This window comes from Coregonus clupeaformis, chromosome 17 (genome assembly GCF_020615455.1).
Source record: "Coregonus clupeaformis isolate EN_2021a chromosome 17, ASM2061545v1, whole genome shotgun sequence".
Taxonomy (NCBI): Eukaryota; Metazoa; Chordata; class Actinopteri; order Salmoniformes; family Salmonidae; genus Coregonus; species Coregonus clupeaformis.
Window position 1 is genome coordinate 6433191 of NC_059208.1, and position 21240 is coordinate 6454430.

Below are 21240 nucleotides of genomic sequence, written 5' to 3' on the forward strand. Positions count from 1 at the left end.
TAAAAAAATAACATATCCCCCTTATAATGCTAAGTGTACATCATTTGGTACATTGTTACCAAGGTGCTATATTATTTTAGTGAGCCGGCAATAAGGAAATGTGTAACAAGATCTGTTGGTTCTGGTTAGTATATCTCAGATGGGCCAATTTCCTGGGAAAATAAGTATCCATGCTTCATGCTTTGAATCCCTCACAAACAAAACACAATTCATGTCCAACAAGTTTTCCTTTTCTTTCCAAAGCTCCTTCCTCTTCAATCAATCCCTGTGAATCGCTTCAATATATTATATCTTTAGACCAACCAAAATAAACAAAATAAAAGTGCTAAAATTAGATTTGGTTAGGAGCAGCATTGGAGATGCATTGTACTTGTATATAAAAAAAGGAAAGCTAGGAGTTCTTTGTGTAGATAGGCCAACCCAGTCTGATGATCTGTTCCAATTCAACGTTTTAGCATGTAGGCAAAAACATTGAAATGCAACATGTAGTTCAAAACACTCTGATGCGCTAGGCTCAGATAGATTTCCTTCTCTTCATGAGTCGGTGATTGTCTGTGAAGCTGTGGAGGCCTGGGAAGACTGAGCTGATGGGCGAGGGGAAGAAGCTGTTCTTTAGGGTGCTGGGAGAGATCTCCTCGATGCGGTACGACACCGAGTGAAAGTACTGGTGGGGGTTCAACTGGGAACTAAAGGAGTTCTGGTGGGAGAAGGCACAGCCCATCCCTCCTCCTCCTCCCCCCATCCCTCCCCCCATCCCTCCCCCACAGCTGCCGAACTCGTGTGAGTGGTAGTTCATGCAGGAGCAGACAGATGGCAGGTCAGTGACCTCGGCGCAGTACTGGCCCTGCGTTTCCCTGCGCCTCCTCCTGGCACCTCCTCCTCTCCCCAGCGTCTCCTCCTGGATGTGGATGATCATGCTGTTTCTGTTCCCCGCCAGCGAGGCCCTCTCCTCGGCGTCCCGCCTCTCGTCCTCACTGTTCATGGTCAGGAACCTCAGCACCACCAGGTTGAGGAAGGCTCCTATGACAGTCAGGCCCACCAGGATATACATGAAGCTGAAGGCCACGTACAGGGGCCTCCGCTGAAGGGCCCGGTTCTTCTGCAAGGCCACAAAGTCCCCGAAGCCGATTGTAGTCAGTGTGATGAAGCAGTAGTAGTAGCTCTGGAAGAAGCTCCAGTCCTCGTAGTGGGAGAAGGCAGCCGCCCCGATGCACAGCGTCCCGATGCAGGAGAAGAACCCCACCGTCACCATGTTCTCCATGGAAACATCGGTGATGTGCATGCCACAGCACTTCTTGATGCGCTTCAGGAGGGACTTGACAAAGGTGTTCATCCTCTCGCCCAGGCTCTGGAACATGACCAGGGTCAGGGGTATCCCCAGGACGGCATAGAACATGCAGAAAGCCTTCCCCGCGTCTGTGCCGGGAGCTGCATGGCCATAACCTGCAGGGAGACAACAGACCACAGTCACCAGGATGTAATGGTACAGCGGCATGGCCATAACCTGCAGGGAGACAACAGACCACAGTCACCAGGATGTAATGGTACAGCGGCATGGCCATAACCTGCAGGGAGACAACAGACCACAGTCACCAGGATGTAATGGTACAGCGGCATGGCCATAACCTGCAGGGAGACAACAGACCACAGTCACCAGGATGTAATGGTACAGCGGCATGGTCATAACCTGCAGGGAGACAACAGACCACAGTCACCAGGATGTAATGGTACAGCGGCATGGTCATAACCTGCAAGGGAGAGAAGATGGAGACATTGATCAAGACATAACATCTATGGTACAGTAGCATGGTCATATCCTGAAAGAGAGACAACAAACCAGAAACCGGGACCAGTATATTACAGCGATGGCTAGATAACTGCCAGGGATGGGGTCAATTCACTTTTAAATTCAGTACATTCAGCAGGTAAAATAGCCCATTAATTTCCTCAATTGATTGAATTGAAAATAGAACTCAGCCCCGCCAAGCCACTTACTATAAACTGAACTCCCCAGTTTGGCTTTGTTTTCAAATATGACCCAGTAAAAAATCCCCTAAGCGTCCTGCTGTCCCTCTGCCAAGATGGCTATTGAATAAGAGCTGACCCCCACAGACAGGGCCGGTATTGAATAAGAGGGCAGCACAGAAATGGGTCCAGTCATTCATCTTAGTACGGCCCAGAGATTATAAGGTTGTCCAATTAGGGGGAACTTTCCTTTCTGGTCCTGTGAGCTGCAGGGGAGTGTGGGAAACATAGGAGTTATTGGATGAGGAAGGAGTCGTACCGGAGCCAATATGGCTTTTAGGATAAGTAGACTTTATCTTTAGGTCTGTATTTGCTGACTCACACACACACACTCGCGTGCGCACACACACACACACACACATAAACCCAATGGCGCTGTTCTAAATGCAACCTGTGGTCATAACTAGATTAGATCTAACACAGATGTAGGGTAGGCTATACATGCTTTGTTATACAGTACAGTACAGTACAGTACAGTATATTAATGGTTTTGAGTATGAAAGGCCATGCTGAGAATACGTTACATTTCTTTAATACATTTCTGCTGTATCCGTATGTAGGCCTAACTCACAACAACCTAACTGTAGCCAAATAACACCCACCATTCTTATACAGAAACAAATGTTTTGACAAAGATGCATTACTCTCCTACTATTTTTCACAGACCCATTGTAACCTGAACTAGTCCATTGGCCTTTGTGTTTCTTTACTATTGATTTCATACATTCCCTGATGGGTGTCCACCCACTCAAGCACATGAGGAATGATTATTTTTATAGACTCAGGACTTTGATCTATCTTGATTTGCAGCAAGCAGATAATGGGATTTTATGTGCATATAAAGTGTGTTCCCGTAACCCTATATGCTTTACCCATGGAATTCATGAAAATCAAAGATGGACCATGGGTCAACAGTTGATTTGACTGCATTTGATAAACTCCTGCAGCTTCTCTGGACTAGATTGAGTAGGTAGCACATTAGGGTACACAGTTCACAATGTTGCATTATATTTTGACTTATTTAGCAAACAAATGGAAGGATAAACTGGTTTGAAAATCTACGGTACCTAATATATCTCACCAGGAAAACTAAAGTCCGGTTTTGAGGACCAAGATTAAGCCTACTCCTTCACTAAAAAGCCATTCTGCAACAAATTGCCTTGTGTGATATGTACAGTGCCTTCAGAAAGTATTCATACACCTTGACTTATTGAATTCAAATGGATTCATTATTTCTCTCTCCCATCTACACACAATACCCCATCATGACAAAGTGAAAATGTGTTTTTAGATTTTTTTTCTAATTGATTGAAAATGAAATACTGAAATATACCATTTACATAGGTATTCACACCCCTTTGCTCTTTATCTCTCTCTTTTTCTCTCTCTTTTTCTCTCTCTCGATCTCTTCCTCTCTTTCTCTCTCTTTCTCTCTCTATTTCGCTCTCTCTTTCTCTCTCTCTCTTGATCTCGCTCTCGCCCTCTCTCTCCCACTGCATGTATGTATTTCATTGTTGTGTACAGCTTGACAATGTTTCTCCAAGCAGCCACCAAAGAGTTGGATAGCTGACTTGAATCTGATAACAGAAAGGTGCAAATCAAAATCTCACATTGTCAGTAGGAATTCGTCTTGCTCCGTTTTGCACCAAATCAATTACCCTCCACAGCTCTATCTATCTCTCAACACAGACAGAGAGATGTCTGAAAGTGTTGTCTGTGTGTGAGCGGACGGAGAAGTTGAACACCTGCCAACTATGATTTAGATCAGTTACAGTGTATGGGGGTGTTTTGTTTATGATGTCTTTATGCTGATAGTAGAATTTTGATACACTATTCATTAAAAATACAGTTAGGGCCCCAATGACAACACTGATATTGTTTTCTCAAAACGACCATATTACTCAGTTCGAGCAGCAATTACTTCGAAAACTCTAGCTTCAAAACTCAGTGAGATCCACCTCTGTTACAGTAGCTAGATGTAATATAAGATGTTACTAGTTAAATCACCTTGCTACGCTGCTCCCTTGCCAGTGCTTATTCATCACCTTTAGATGGAGTGATGATATTAACATTATCATCATCTTCATCATCTCTGTGTTCTGTTTTATAATCAAGTTGGGCGAGATAACACCCTCTAAGTGATTAAACTGTAAATGGATTTCCTGAGACCAAACTAAGAGCCAAATCAAACATATGTTGTTTGGCATTACCACATTGACACTAGATGTTTGTGAGGATGTTCTTAACAAAATTGCTTCATAACATTTCATTGCAAAGTCAAAGACAGTAGCTAGCTGGATAACTTTATTCATAGCCTATTCATAGTGATTTTTGAAAAGTGAAACATTTCTGGATGGGTTCTTCCAGCTATTACATCGTGTACAGCTTCTAGCAGCAGCAACCTGTCTTCATTCCCTCTTGCACATTAAACAGCCTAATTAATATTGATTTTAATGGCTCAAATTATTCCTGGGGAGTAATCAGGTGGTAATTAATTACATTGGCAGACAGAAATGACAATGAATGGATAAATCATATTTGATTTCTGGCACTAGTTCATGAGTGTGCTGAAACTGGCTCAACACCGTCTGTCGCCTATTGTGTAATAGCTGATTTATGCTTGATCCGCCAATGCTGTCTAGAGGCTCCGTATGGAGGTGGAGGCCAAATCAAGCTCCGCACTGCATCGCCGTGCACGTCCCAAATTTTGAAACAATGTGGAGGGCTCCGTATATATACAGAATATCCGTATTCCTCCACATTGAAAAGATTGGTTGATGGGAGGTCCTGTATAAACACAAACTCATTTCCTTGACGACTTCCTTCACAACAGCTCTGCTCAACTGCTCTGCAAAGCACAATAATTATGAATACCCTGATTTCTGCAGAGGCCATATCACCGTAAATGATGTACAGCCAGTGCAGAAGTCAGACTGACCATACAGCACCTTTAACAAGTAGACAGTGTTGCACATAGACATTTTTACATTTTAGTCATTTAGCAGACACTCTTATCCAGAGCGACTTACAGGAGCAATTAGGTTATATGCCTTGCTCAAGGACACATCGACAGATTTTTCACCTAGTCGGGGATTAGAACCAGCGACATTTTGGTTACTGGCACAACGCTCTTAACCACTAAGCTACCTGCCGCCCGAGAGATTCATAGAGATAGAGATTCAAGACAGTCAAAAAGTGTACGCGTGTGCATCTGATACTGTTACGAAACCGAACCATCAAAGCTGTCCTTGTCTCTCAGCTGGATGACAGGAATGTATAAAAGGCGTTGTATGCTCAATCCGTCATCTGCATTGTCTGTGCAGCATTTACGGTGATACAGCCTCTGCAGAAGTCAGGGCATTCATAATTCTTGCGCTTCGTGGAGCAGTGCAGAGCTGTTGTGAAGGAAGTTGTCAAGGGAGTGAGGTATACGGAGCTATACGGAGCCCTCCACATTGTTACAACATTTGGGAGGCGCACAGCGATGCGGTACGGATCTGGATTTGGCCTCTGCGTGCCTCCGGAGGCTCCGCAATTGCGTCACACCATCCATACGGGGCCTCCGACCACATTTCGGATCAAGCATAAATTGGCTTTTAGATATTGGTTCAATCATCTTTGCCGCTTCAGACACTGTGTGTGTGTGTGTGTGTGTGTGTGTGTGTGTGTGTGGGTTGGTGGGTCGGTGTGTTCTTTGCCCCTTCGGAAACAAGGAGCGCAGCCACTGAGTACCTCTGTCTCTCTCACTCAAATCCACACAGAGCATCTGGCATCAAAGCTCACGTCCTCACGTGTACTCAGTCTCACAGAGAGAGAAGGGATAAGGGCCTAGACACATTGGTAAGCTGACAGCATGCACTTCTCTAACATACAGTGTGAATCTTTAACTAAGACGTTAAGGAACCCACTGACCCCAGAACTTCTGTTACCAATGTCCTTGAACAGATTCAATCATGATTGGGGAGAGGTTGGACAAGTCGTTTTTCTGCATTTCTCTCAGTTTTAGACTCTGAGCTCTCACAGTAATACATCAAGTCCTACTACTGACTAGTTGAACAAATAAAACCACTTTATTCTCCTTTCCTCTGTCCCTGCATGTGTTATTTTATTGGGGGGGGGGGGGGTAGATCAGCTTTAATATTTCAGATCGATTGTAACTTCCATCAATGTAATTGTCTGCATCAATTCCAATCCCCCATATGTGTTTTTCTCTCGCATATATATATATACATATATACATATATATACATACATACACATACACACATACATACATACATACATACATACATACATACATACATACATACATACATGCATACATATACAGTGGGGGAAAAAAGTATTTAGTCAGCCACCAATTGTGCAAGTTAAATTGTGGCCTGCTAAAGTGCCTGTTTGATGTTGAATACTTGGTATTGTGTTGCAGTATTGGACTATTTGATTGGATACTTTGTGTTCTATATTAGTGCTAGATTGAATACTTTCTGGACTCTATAATTTGTTTGTCCTGTTATGACTATATTAGCTGTTGTTGTCAAGGGAACAGACACATTTATTCTGCTGAGCAGAGACCTGTGTGTGTGTGTCCATGTGTGTGTGTGTGTTTGTGTGTGTGTGTGTGGGGGGTGCCTGCGTACGTGGGTGTTTGTGTGAGTTTATAGATGTGTAACAGTGATGCACTTGACAATAAGATTGCTGAATAATCCCCTGAGCCTTTACAATTAGCAACTGAATGTGACACTTACAAGGCTTCTATACAAATCAATACACACTGTGTTGGTCAACTATAAGCTTTTGATACTTCTTTAATATATGCAGTATTATCCAATTTGAAACTAATCCTGTATCTTCTCAACTTTCCTCAAAGGCAAGTTAATGAGAATAAAATACCCAGTATTGCAACACAGTCCTATACTCTCAACCCCTCTCATACTGAGGTCTTGGTGAACCTGCTCTCTCTGTCATTCCTAACCATATCAAATGTATGGTAATATAGCATGCATGACTGTAAGTCGTTTTGCAGATATTATCGAGGCCCCTCGTTGGTGTGGGGAGAAGGGTTAGTTACTTGAGTAGTTGTTCAAACAAATCTCTTTTAGCTCATCTGTTCTGGGAGGTTAATCCACCTCACATTATTCCAGTGGCCCGGAGATATTAATTACCTGTGAGCCATGGAATTATAATGAAGGTCAGCACAGGGAAGTTACACTGCAGGATAGGAGGTGGAGCAGCAGTTAAACTGCAGAACACCTTGTGCACCTCCCTCTGATGACCTGTCACCAGATGCCACACTGACAAGAGCTAACTAACTGTGAGCTAACTAACTGTGAGCTAACTAACTGTGAGCTAACTAACTGTGAGCTAACTGTCTGCGGTCCAGAACAGCACGTGCAGAGAAGACCCTCAAACACTCCCTCCATGTCCCTGGCCAACTCTATGTTGTCATAATGGCCCAGAGTGAAGTATCCTTAAATCTATGTATTTACTATAGCTACACATTCATTAATGTTTGTTTGTAGTTCTGGAGAACCTGAGAGAGAGGTAGAGAGGAAAGCCAATGGACATTAACTGAATGACATCAAATATCTCTATGGCAAAAAAGTATCAATAGCCCTTCATTGCAATCACTGTTGCTTGATATGGAAAGTTGAGTATTTTTAGTCTATTGTAGTCTTATGCTTTATGAACGATGAAGCCTACGCTTGAAAGTATTTCTTTCATAGATAAATCTAGTTTCTCTATGATGAAAGTACAAGAAACAGTATCTGTCATCTCATCTTACAGAAAACTTCCCACGGACACAAGTCTGCTTTGATCATTTTGCTAATGCTGAAGCTTCCAACACACAGTCTCATACACAGACACCAATATGCATGGATGTACACACACATTTGCGTGCACACACAGACACACACACCAGGCTATTAAGATATATACTACCTGCTGTTCAAACATCAAATTTGATCATATCTGTGTCATTTATGTTATCGGATAACCTTGTTGTCTGCACCCACTCTGTTGTCTGCACCCACTCACCCACTCTACCTTTCTGCCCCACATTCTCCTGTGAGGCAGACACACACACACACACACACACACACACACACACACACACACACACACACTGCCATCTCACTGATAATGTACAGTATATCTTTGTTTTATGTTCATCACACACTGTAGCTTTGGTCTGTAGGCTTTAATCATTGTTGTCATTTCATGTTATGTACCCCAACACCTTCAAGCCAAGGTTGACATTGAAAGATGTATGCAAGGAGACCAGTAATTCCCTTGGGCAAACAGTAGTTCTTGTTTTAATGTTTACCGATCAAAGACCAAGGTGAAGCTACTGCCATATTGCTTACACCTCTAATCATTTCAGATCTCCATCAACTGCCTCTAAAAGGCACTGCACGGTCAATCCAACGTCTGCATTGGCCATGTAGCATTTACGGTGATACGGCCTCTGTAGAAGTCAGGGCATTCAGACTTCTTGAGCTACGCAGAGCAGTGTAGAGCTGTTGTAAAGGAAGTTGTCAAGGAAGTAAGTTTATGTTTATACAGGACCTCCCGCCCTCACCTACCGTCAAACAATCATGTAAATGCGGAGCTATACGGAGCCCTCCGCATTGTTACAACATTTGAGAGGTGAACAGCGATGTGATGTGGAGCTCAATTTGGCCTCTGCGGGCCTCCAGAGGCTCCGCAATTGCGTCACACAATCCATACGCCGCCTCCGACCACATTTTTGGATTAAGCATAAATTGGCTATAACCCTTTTCAAGGTGAGTGAGTGGACAGAACTGTGAAAATGCCTCTAAATTATAAGAAGCTATCAACTAAACCAATACTGAAGCTATTTATAGAAACAGCTACACAGACAATTAGAATGTTCAGCAATAACAGAATTGGTTTCGGTATTGATGCTCATCAATCAACCAGTGTTGTTAAGTATTAATGCTATTTAACCAGTGTGGTTGAGTATTGACGTGGATGTCAATCATGTAAAGGACAGTAATTTGTGCTATAGTCACGGAGGCGTATACATTATTAGTAGACAATCTCGAGCCAGAATAACATTAAAGATATTTTTATTATTCTGAGGCTAATTAGGTTTTGGATTTCAGAACAGAGTTCAGTGAGCATACTCTCTCTCTGCCTCTGACTATCACATTCTCACTCATTCACTCACTCACTTACTCACTCACTCTCACACACACTCTCACACACACACACTGGTGCTGTCAGTTAACACAGTGATCTCACAAGCCAGGGTGGTAAAACACCTCCTTCCTAGAAAGGTGCCAGCCCAGACTTGAACACTGTGAATTAGTGTGTACTTCCTCATCCCTTCCACCCTCCACTGAGTTAGTACTGTAGATGACGTAGTGCCCTCCTCTGACTCCCTAGTGTCTCTGCTCTGCTGCTCGGCTGATTGGTTGAACAGACATGGAGCAAGAGACAAGGGAAATGAGTAGAGCTCTGCTCTGTGGAATATTACCAACTTGTCAGAGCTCTCCCGGCTCGGTGTGTGTGCTCTCTCTCGTCTCTCTCTCTCTCCCCCCTCCCCTCTCTCTCTCTCTCTCTCTCTCTGTCCCTGCCTCCCAGTCCCAGTTGTCACTGTGGAAGTTCTACAGGTCTAATGATGCTCAGTGCCCAGCACCACACTAAGGCTGTGAAATGCTGCTAAGCAACAGGCATTTGCACACAGTACTGTCTGACCGCCCACTCATCATGATGCTGACACTAGTTCTGTGTCTGGCCTGCCCCTCTCCCCCTATACAATCGTAATGAGGAACTACTGTATGTGGGTTTACTCAGCAGTTAACCTTTCGTCATACAATGACATACCATACAGGTTGTCTTCTTTTATTGGTAATTAGTCTGATGCTGAGAGGTTGTGGTGTTGTAAAGGTATTGATATGATAACTCCCCACACTGTACCCAACAGGCCCTCCTTACCCAGCTGTCATGGAAAACCAGCTTTTTGCTAGTGGTCTGTGGCCCCCTCTTGACTCTTGTGGCCCAGATCATTAGTCTCTGCCTGGCCTCTGACTTACCCCTGTCTTCTCCAGCTGGAGGGCTGTTCAGCTGGGAGGGAGCTCCACAAACCAGACAGCCCCAGAACAGATATTGCACAGAGGGGAGGGAACGGCAGTGGAAAGAGTCATAGTCTGGCTCTCTTTCTCTCTATTTCTCCTGACAATATGATAATCACAGTACATGAGCATTCACATGCTGAATTTATGCCAGAATAATTCAATCAAATCAAGCTTTATTTATATAGCACATTTCACACATGGATGTAACGCAATGTGCTTCACAGGAAAAAACTAAATAAAGAAAAACTATAAAAATGAAAACAGAAATATTTACTACACAACAAACATCATAGGATAAATATAAAGGAATAACAATCAAAACTGAACTACTAAAAAGCACCGTAAGGAAAAGCAAAGCAAAACATTTGTGTTTTAAGATCCCTTTTAAATATGCCCACAGTTTCGGTCACCCTCAGGTTCTCTGGCAGGCTAGGGGGCATAATAACTGAAGGCTGCCTCTCCATGCCTCATGGTCCTAGGCTTTGGGATAGTTACATAACTAAAAAGCATGTCTGATATGTATTGGGGTGCACAATCTTGGATTGATTTAAAAACCAATACAGGAATCTCAAAATTAATTATAAAACTCAAAGGCTCTCCGTCTGGTCTTGGTCAGTACCCGTGCTGCAGCATTCTGTATGTTTTGCAGTTGACCAACGGCTTTCTTGGGTAGACCAGACAGGAGACCATTACAGTAGTCAAGCCTGCTTGTAATAAAAGTCTCTCTGTATCAGCCTGAGAGAGAAACAGTGAATTTGGTTAAACTTAATTGTAAGTAATAAGTCCTTATTTTTCAATAGAAGCTGGAATGTATAAAAGAGAACATCTTTTACATACAGAAGCTTTTTATAGTGAATATTTTTGCTCACACTGCACACACATGGTCGAATTCTACGCTACTGCTCACATGTCCATTACCTTATCGCTGTTCACATAGAGCTATTTATAGTTCAGCTTTTTACAAGGTGACACACACAAACACACAGGCGAGGCCATTCCCTGCTGAGACCTGCAGGGGAAGCTGTGAGCACAGTGTTTATCAGCTCTGAAGTTTATTAGACTTTCCAAGCTGTGAAGATCCACTGTACTGCAGCCCTCCCGTGTGTCCTCACTTACTAGTGTGGCTCTATTTGTTTTTCCAGCCCCTAGGGACACACTGTTTAGTATCACAGACACAAGACACCACTTGTAGAACACAGCATGCTCTAAACCGCCAGAGCAGTTCTGGTAAAGCTGATTTCACTGTGCCCACCACCATGTCTCTGGGGAGCATCTATTGTGGTTGTGGTACGCCAGTCTGCTTTTACAAGGAAAACTACTGTACCAAACTACCGCCTCTTAATGATAAGCTAATTAGGTGGGTGCTTACATTTGTCCTTGGAAATATGTTTTTTGCATATCCCACTCCTCGAGAGTGGGGTCAGAGCCAGGGATCAGCCATTATTGACGCAATTAGGGTTAAGTGCTTTGCTTTTTTTTAAAATCTTTCTTTAACCTGTCTCCTCCCCTTCATCTACACTGATTGAAGTGGATTTAACAAGTGACATCAATAAGGGATCATAGCTTTCACCTGGTCAGTCTGTGTCATGGAACGTTCCTAATGCTTTGCACTCTCAGTGTAGATAAACCTAATAGGAGGCAATGAAGAGCACATTCCTTCCCTGAAAAGTGGTGGCAACATCAACACATGTTGAGTACACAACATGGACCTGAAACATCACATAAACATTTTAGGAGAGGAATGCTTGGTAAGCAGAAGGCAGTGAGCTAAGACCTAACTGTTAGGTCTTGTTGTGGCATTCTGCTGGCTCACCCGGTGAGGTGGGATGGTCAGAGTGGACCAAGGGATTTAACTTCATGGATCAATAGCCTACTCTGAGCCAGAAGAGGAGCAGCGCTGAGGTGGGCCAGGGGCACAGAGCGGGAGAGGACCGGGGGTGCAGCGAGGGGTAGGACCGGGGGTGCAGTGCGGGGTGGGCCGGGCCTGGACCTAATGGGTAAATGTCACAGCTCCTGATGCAGCAGCACCCACGGGCCAGGCTAGCCCCCAGATCAGACTGCTATGGAAAGATTTGTAATATTCTAGTTCAGAGAAAGTTCTGTGGGAACATGTTTGGTAAGTAACTATGATGAAAATGAATATCCAAACCAACCAGTGACTTTGGTGCAACAAGCCCTGAAACACCTTCTAATTCCGCATACTGTGTTGTGTTTGGGCTCTTTTAAAGCTTATTATTCATTATATATCGATTGTCTAAAATAAATAATATGAGCAGGACAATAACCTACGACACAAGGCCAAATCTACACTGGAGTTGCATACCAAGAATACAGTGAATTTTCCTGAGTGGCCAAGTTACAGTTTTACAGTTACAGTTACAGTACTTGAAAATTGCTGTCTAGCGATGATCCCCAACATCTTGACAGAACTTGAAGAATTTTGTAAGGAATAATGGGAAAATATTGCACAATCCAGGTGTGCAAATCTCTTATAAATTTACTCAAGAAGACTCACAGCGGTAATTGATTCCAAAGGTGTTTCTAATATGTATTGACTCAGAGAGCTGAATATTTATGCAACAACTATGTTTTAGTTATACAAATGTTATGATTATTATTATAAACACATTTTTACTTTGACATTACAGAGTATTTTGTGTAGATTGTTGACCAAAAAAATACATTTTTTACATTTTAATCCCAATTTGTAACCATACAATATGAAGAAATCCAAGGGATCTGAATACTTTTGCAAGGCACTGTATATCAAACCTTAAATACGTTTTAAGACATTATACAATATTTAAAGTGCATAAATCAATATTTAAAATATAACTGCTTCATTTCTATGCATTATTCATATTGGTACCGCTTTACCACCAGTATGCACCAGTGTTTAAGGATTCCTGCATATTTTAATGTATTTTTTATGAGTACGGTTGGATAAGAACAAGTCTATGTATTTAATGGCATTTGATATGTTCATCTTTTAACATGGTTTCAAAGCTAGGGTGTTAGGGAATAAGGTTAATTCATTAAATTAAAAACATTCTCAAAATGTCTACTTGTTGATGTTGTTCCTACTTGTTGTTCATACATCTCAGTACTGGTCCAGACACTTTCATTTGGATTTAGTATTTATATTTAAAGTGTTGGTTTACATGTCAGGATATAAGGGAACAGTAGTGCCCTGACACAAGTCAAAGGGTACACTTGTTTCCCCAACACCTGCAGAGTTCAAGTGTTTAACCTCTTAAGGATCGGACACTTTTTTTCAATTTTTGCCTAAAATGACATACCCTAATCAAAATGCTTGTAGCTCAGGACCTGAAGCAAGGATATGCATATTCTTGATACCATTTGAAAGGAAACACTTTGAAGTTTGTGGAAATGTGAAATTAATTTAGGAGAATATAACACATTAGATCTGGTAAAAGATAATACAAACAAAATAACATCTGTGTGTTTTTTTATCATCTTTGAAATGCAAGATATAGGCCACAATATAATATTGCAGTTTAGGCGCAATTTAGATTCTGGCCACTAGATGGCAGCAGTGTGTGTGCAAAGTTTCAGATTGATCCAGTGAAGCATTGCAATACTGGACTATTTTGTATCAAGTCTGCCCAAATGTGCCGAATTGGTCAATTGATACATTTTCAACTAAGAGAACATACAAAAATTATATAGTAATACAAAATGTAAGTTTACACACTCCCAGGAATGTCATACAAGATGGATCATTAGCTTATACACTAACTTTCACACATCTAGATGGCCGGGCAGGGTGGGTGTGGAGCCAGAGACAGCAGGGGTTCAAACTGTAGAACCCATTTCCTACATTTGAATATAAAAATTGATTTTATCAAACAAAACTATGCTACATTTTATCTCTGGGACCCTTAGGATGACAAATCAGAGCAAGATTACTGAATGTAAGTACATTATTTACCTTCAGAGGTGAACGTATCAAAACAGTTGCCGTGATAAGTTTTTTTTTGTTGTGCACTCTCCTCAAACAATAGCATGGTATTTTTTCACAGTCATAGCTACCGTAAATTGGACAGTGCAGCTACTTACAACAGTCATGCTAATCACATTAGTGCACATTAGCTCAACCGTTCCGTATACGGGACACCGATCCCGTAGAGGTTAATCACTGTCTTTAACCATAGGGAAACCAGAGACATCAGGGGGTTAATTAGATGGAGAGGAATCCTGCAATACTCTACCTTCTTAGAACAAAGACTAAAAAGTACAAGTAACTCCCCACACAGGTACTCTAGATACTTCTTGTTTTCAGGAGAAAATATCTGCACAGGCAGTAGCCATTTTACTACACTTTCTTCACAATCTCCATTTCACAGACAGTGAGGAAGAGAAATATATCTGCTGTAAACTCAGAACAAAGAGTGAAACAGAGGAGGAGCTCTCCTTTGCTAATAGATGTTCGATGCAAGCTGCTCTTTGAAAATGGGGGTGATACTTTAATGAATAGAACATGAAAAATGAGTTTGATGAAACACGCAAGAAAATCCTCACTGTGTGAACATTAGACTGAAGGCTCTTAAGACCAGGGGCCTTATCCACAAAGTGTCTCAGACTAGAGAATTGGTTGTAAGTGCTGAGAATAGAGACATTTTACTCCTACCCTTATGGATAAAAATAAAAGCTTTAGTCATAAGAGTCCCACCTAGTCGACAGATATTTAGGACACCTCATGAGTTGAGTTACCAGCAGGTGTCTTGATAATAGAAAATGTAGTCAGTGGTTCCTGCGCTACATGCAATTGCTTTGCTGAAAGAATGTTTTGATATTTCTATATGATCAACCCATAAATAATCTAGACCGACATACTTTTGAAAATGATTTCACATGAGCCCTATTTCACATGATATGCCTAGATACTTATAACATTTTACATTTTTTGTCATTTAGCAGACGCTCTTATCCAGAGCGACTTACAGTTAGTGAGTGCATACATTTTCATACTGGCCCCCCGTGGGAACCCGTGGGCAACCACATACAGTAGGCTTATAAATTATCAGATTTTGATTTTGATTATTTGATCAACCTACATCACGTTATTTCAAGTAATCCATTTGGAGCGCAATAACACGTAAAAAAAAAAAAATGCCTAAATTAAAGGCATCTAGGGCCTATGTTAACTTTGACCTATGTTAACATTTTATGCAACATTATCGGAAAGTGATTTGATGCCAACTGTGCCAAAGCAATTTAGAGTTGTTAAACGGGAGAGATGAGTGTGTTGATATAACGGTAATATTATAAAAAATGCCGCTTTTGTAATAAGAAATTAATAAAAATACATAATATATGTTATGCACACCAACATATTAGCAAAGATTTAAAAGTAGGCAAAGTGATCGTGTCAGGCGAAAATTCTATCAAATGTTTTACCATTGCAACATTTGACAGTCATATTCACCGTGGTTGTCTGAAGCGTGTACAGCTGGCGATGCCGATTCGTGATTGGTTATTCTCCATTATTTACAACAATGTCAATGAGCATCACCGTCTTTCCTTTGCGGTACCTCAAACTGTCGTGATTACCAGCGTAGATAAAATGTTATGAGTTGATTTTACTCCTGGCTCAGACTTTGTCTGGGCATTGTCATATTATTCTAAAACCTACTCTGAGCTGGGAGTGTTTTTTAGTCTTAAAACAGGTTTTGACAGGATTCCTATAACCTTTTCTGAGTTGCTTCTGTCTAAACAAACTCGCCAAAAAATCGCTGTCAAGACCACACGCAGACACACACACCTCGCCCCACCAAAAAATCTTTATCAAGACCACAACCTCATTGGCAGAACCACACACAACCATACACAGACAAACACACATCACACACACAGCACCACCACAACCAAACAACAATCACTGTCAAGACCACACTACCCCATTGACAGAAGTCTTCACCAAACACTCCTTGTCAACAGTGGTTGGAGATGACAGCCACTGAGACACACACACCCTTCCACATGCGCACACACACCATACACACACACAGTACACGCACACACCCCAAACAATCCCTGTCAATGTTATGGTCCAGCTCATGTGGCTGTAGGAGATGACAGCTATGTATGGAGGGGGGGACAGAGTGCAGCTGTGAAGTGCCTTTGGCTACCGAGAGCTGTCAATCACGCTGGCAGCAGACAGAAGAGACTGTGTGTCCACTGTCATCATTCTCCACACTAGATGCTGTCATCACGCTGGCAGACAGATGAGAAACAGAGTTCAAAATGGCACCCTACTCCCTATATAGTGCACTACTTTAAACCAGGGCCGATAGGGAATAGGGTGTATTACACAATGTTGGGAATAGGGTGCCATTTCAGAGAATCAGCTGTGGCGGTGTAGCTCCATCAGTCATACCTATGGTCCATCACCTCTCTGCTGTACAAATTAGCAGCATATGGCCTATAGAGAGATATGGCCAGGGTAAACACATGACATGCTATTTGACATGATGCCTGACAGGGATGAGGCTTAGATCTGGGAGTCCTACTGGTTCTTATTAAGGAATCTGTAAACGTTTACACTCTGCATGATGCCTTCACACATACCTCCCTACACACACACACACACACACACACACACACACACACACACACAATTTATAATACCCACCAAACACTGCATAACATAACGCAGCTTTAAATTATTCATACACACTCTTGATTGGAAACCCACCTACTGCTACTAACGTCACCACATCACATGAATGAGATGTGAACGTATATGTTGTGTTAGGTGACATAGAGAGAAGGGTTTTTCAAGAGAGGTATTTTTTACAATACTGAGGTCCACTCCACATAGCCCCACTCTTAGAAAAAAAGGTGCTATCTAGAACCTTAAAGGGTTCTTTGGCTGTCCCCATAGGAGAACCCTGTCACGTTCGTTCATAGACGGGTCAGACCAAGGCGCAGCGTGATATGCATACATGTTTATTTGAACCGAATACACAACAACAAAACAACAAACGAAACGTGAAGTCCAAGGTACACAAACAACATACCTAACACGGAACAAGATCCCACAACCCACTAGTGCCAATAAGCTGCCTAAGTATGGTCCCCAATCAGAGACAACGAGCGACAGCTGCCTCTGATTGGGAACCACACCGGCCAACATAGATCTAGACATACTAGATCTAAACATAGAAAATACAACATAGAAAATCACAACAAGGAATATACACACCCTGACTCAACATATAAGCGTCCCTCTGAGTCAGGGCGTGACAGTACCCCCCAAAGGTGCGGACTCCGACCGCACAACATACACATAACAGGGTAGGGGCCGGGTGGGCATTCCGCCTCGGAGGCGGATCCGGCTCAGGGCGTGACGACCTCTCACTCTTCGCCTCCCTGTTGCGCCCCTGGTCTGGTCTAGACCTCGGCGCGTTGCTTCCCCTCTCCTTCCTCCCACTATACTCCAAGCCCTGTCTGGACCCTGGTGTGGGAGACCCCGAACCTGGAGAGGGGCTGACGTCTGAGTCTGGACTGGAGCCGCTGACCGGAGCTGGACCTGGCACCGGTGGAGCGGACTGCTCAGGCTCCGGACTGGAGCCGCTGACTGGAGCTGGACTGGGCACCGGTGGAGTGGACTGCTCTGGCTCCGGAGTGGAGCCGCTGACCGGATCTGGACTGGACCCCGGTGGAGCGGACTGCTCTGGCTCCGGAGTGGAGCCGCTGACCGGAGCTGGATCAGGCACCGGTGGAGCGGACTGCTCTGGCTCCGGAGTGGAGCCGCTGACCGGAGCTGAACTGGGCACCGGTGGAACAGGCACGGGCCATGCCGGACTGGACACACGCACCACTGGCTTGGTGCGAGGAGCAGGAACAGGCCGGACCGGGCTGGCGACGCGCACCACTGGCTTGGTGCGGGGAGCAGGAACGGGCCGTACCGGACTGGCGACGTGCACCACTGGCCTGGTGCGGGGAGCAGGAACAGGCCGTGCTGGCGACGCACACCACTGGCTTGGTGTGAGGGGCAGGAACAGGCCGGACCGGGCTGGCGACGCGCACCACTGGCTTGGTGCGAGGCACAGGGCCGGGCCGGGCTGGCGACGCGCACCACTGGCTTGGTGCGAGGGGCAGGAACAGGCCGGGCCGGCGACGCGCACCACTGGCTTGGTGCGAGGGGCAGGAACAGGCCGGGCCGGGCTGGCGACGCGCACCACTGGCTTGGTGCGAGGGACAAGAACAGGCCGGACCGGGCTGTCTACGCGCACCACTGGCTTGGTGCGAGGGGCGGGAACAGGCCGGGCAGGGCTGGCGACGCGCACCACTGGCTTGGTGCGAGGGGCAGGAACAGGTCGGGCCGGGCTGGCGACGCGCACCACTGGCTTGGTGCGAGGGACAGGAACAGGCCGGACCGGGCTGGCGACGCGCACCACTGGCTTGGTGCGAGGGGCAGGAACAGGCCAGGCCGGGCTGGCGACGCGCACCACTGGCTTGGTTCGAGGGGCAGGAACAGGCCGGGCCGGGCTGGCGACGCGCACCACTGGCTTGGTGCGAGGAGCAGGAACGGGCCGGACCGGACTGCGAAGGCGGACTGGAGGTCTGGAGCGGAGAGCTGGCACAACCCATCCTGGCTGGCTGCCCACTTTCGCACTACACGTGCGGGGCGCTGGCACAGGACGCACTGGGCTGTGCACGCGCACTGGCGATACAGCTCGTAGAACTGGCGCAGGATACGCGGGACCGAGGAGGCGTACTGGAGACCAGGAGCGTTGAGCCGGCACACCCCGTCCTGGCTGGATGCCCATCTTCGCACGGCACGTGCGTGGTGCAAGCACAGGACGTACAGGCCTGTGCCGGCGCACTGGCGACACAGTACTTTTTTTATTTTATTTCACCTTTATTTAACCAGGTAAGCCAGTTGAGAACAGGTTCTCATTTACAACTGCGACCTGGCCAAGATAAAGCAAAGTAGTGCAATAAAAACAACACAGAGTTACATATGGGGTAAAAAACATAAAGTCAGAAATACAACAGAAAATATATATACAGTGTGTGCAAATGTAGCAAGTTATGGAGGTAAGGCAATAAATAGGCTATAGTGCAGAATAATTACAATAGTATTAACACTGGAATGCTAGATGTGCAAGAGATTATGTGCAAATAGAGATACTGGGGTGCAAAAGAGCAAAATAAATAACAATATAGGGATGAGGTAGTTGGGTGGGCTAATTTCAGATGGGCTGTGTACAGGTGCAGTGATCGGTAAGGTGCTCTGACAACTGATGCTTAAAGTTATTGAGGGAGATAAGAGTCTCCAGCTTCAGAGATTTTTGCAATTCGTTCCAGTCATTGGCAGCAGAGAACTGGAAGGAATGGCGGCCAAAGGAGGTGTTGGCTTTGGGAATGACCAGTGAGATATACCTGCTGGAGCGCAGACTACGGGTGGGTGCTGCTATGGTGACCAATGAGCTAAGATAAGGCGGGGATTTGCCTAGCAGTGATTTATAGATGGCCTGGAGCCAGTGGGTTTGACGACGAACATGTAGTGAGGACCAGCCAACAAGAGCGTACAGGTCACAGTGGTGGGTAGTGTATGGGGCTTTGGAGACAAAACGGATAGCACTGTGATAGACTACATCCAATTTGCTGAGTAGAGTGTTGGAGGCTATTTTGTAAATTACATCGCCGAAGTCAAGGATCGGTAGGATAGTCAGTTTTACGAGGACGTAGCTCCGCATAACATGGAGCTTGCCCAGTCATACGCCTTCTCGCGTGAGTACGGGGAGTTGGCTCTGCTCTAACCCTAGGCTCCGCCAACCACCCTCTTAGCCCCCCCCCCCAAAAAAAAAATATTGGGGCTGTCACTCAGGCTTCTTCCTCGACCGGCTTCCTCTGTGCTGCCGTTGCTCCTCTCCTGCCTGGGCATCTACCTTTGCCCATGGCCCTTTCCCCGCAAATATCTCCTCCCATGACCACCATTTGCCCACCTGTGACATGGCTATTCGCTCTTCCTGGGCACGCTGCTTGGTCCTCGTTTGGTGGGATCTTCTGTCACGTTCGTTCATAGACGGGTCAGACCAAGGCGCAGCGTGATATGCATACATGTTTATTTGAATTGAATACACAACGACAAAACAACAAACGAAACGTGAAGTCCAACGTACACAAACAACATACCTAACACGGAACAAGATCCCACAACCCACTAGTGCCAATAGGCTGCCTAAGTATGGTCCCCAATCAGAGACAACGAGCGACAGCTGCCTCTGATTGGGAACCACACCGGCCAACATAGATCTAGACATACTAGATCTAAACATAGAAAATACAACATAGAAAATCACAACAAGGAATATACACACCCTGACTCAACATATAAGCGTCCTCTGAGTCAGGGAGTGACAAACCCTTTGAAAAACCCTTTTTGGTCCCAGGTAGAACCCTTTTGGGTTCCACGTAGAACCTTTTCTACAGAGTGTTCTACCTGGAACCAAAAAGGGTTATCCTATGGGGACAGCCAAATAACCCTTTTGGAACCCTTTTTTCTAAGGGTGTAATTGAGTGACAGTGAATCAGACTGTGCTGACCTGCACCTCATTGACAGTCCTTAACCCCTGTCTATTGAAGCGACTGTATACAGAACATGATTGTTGCTCAGACTTTAATAGGTCCAGTAGTTGTTGTTATGGTAGAAAGATGTGGGCAGTGTTTGTATTGGTGAATCTAACTAGTCGTGACACACAAAAGCAGCACAGCGCTTCAAAGAGCTTATTCCTGGCTCCCATAAAAGCTATTGTTCTGAAAGCAATAAGAATGTCAGTTCACCTGTCCTACTCTCAGGTACTCGTGCACACACACACACACACACACACGCACGCACACACACACACACACACACACACACACACACACACACACACACACACACACACACACACACACACACACAAGGCAATGGGAGCTTTTATCTCACACAGAGTCATCAGATCTTTAAAGATATTGTTGTGTTGCATGATGTCGATCTATATACACAGTTTTCACATTTAGCTGTATTGGAGTAAGATATAAACAGCTTTTTGAAATTTGATTTAGCAGCGGCATTTTGTTGCTATATATT

The 21240-nt window shown here is 44.5% G+C and overlaps 1 protein-coding gene across 1 annotated transcript in view; it reads right to left on the bottom strand.

Moving 5' to 3' along the window:
• Positions 1 to 514: 514 nt before the first annotated feature.
• The window catches only part of LOC121585778 (potassium channel subfamily K member 9-like), a 42267-nt gene continuing 21541 nt past the window's right edge, over positions 515 to 21240 (bottom strand). Inside the window, exons 2-5 of the mRNA XM_041902079.1 lie at positions 1732 to 1748; positions 1594 to 1626; positions 827 to 1504; positions 515 to 664 (exon numbers count right to left, since the gene is read on the bottom strand). Coding sequence (XP_041758013.1) covers positions 515 to 664; positions 827 to 1504; positions 1594 to 1626; positions 1732 to 1748 — 878 coding nt within the window. The remainder of the gene's footprint in view (positions 665 to 826; positions 1505 to 1593; positions 1627 to 1731; positions 1749 to 21240) is intronic.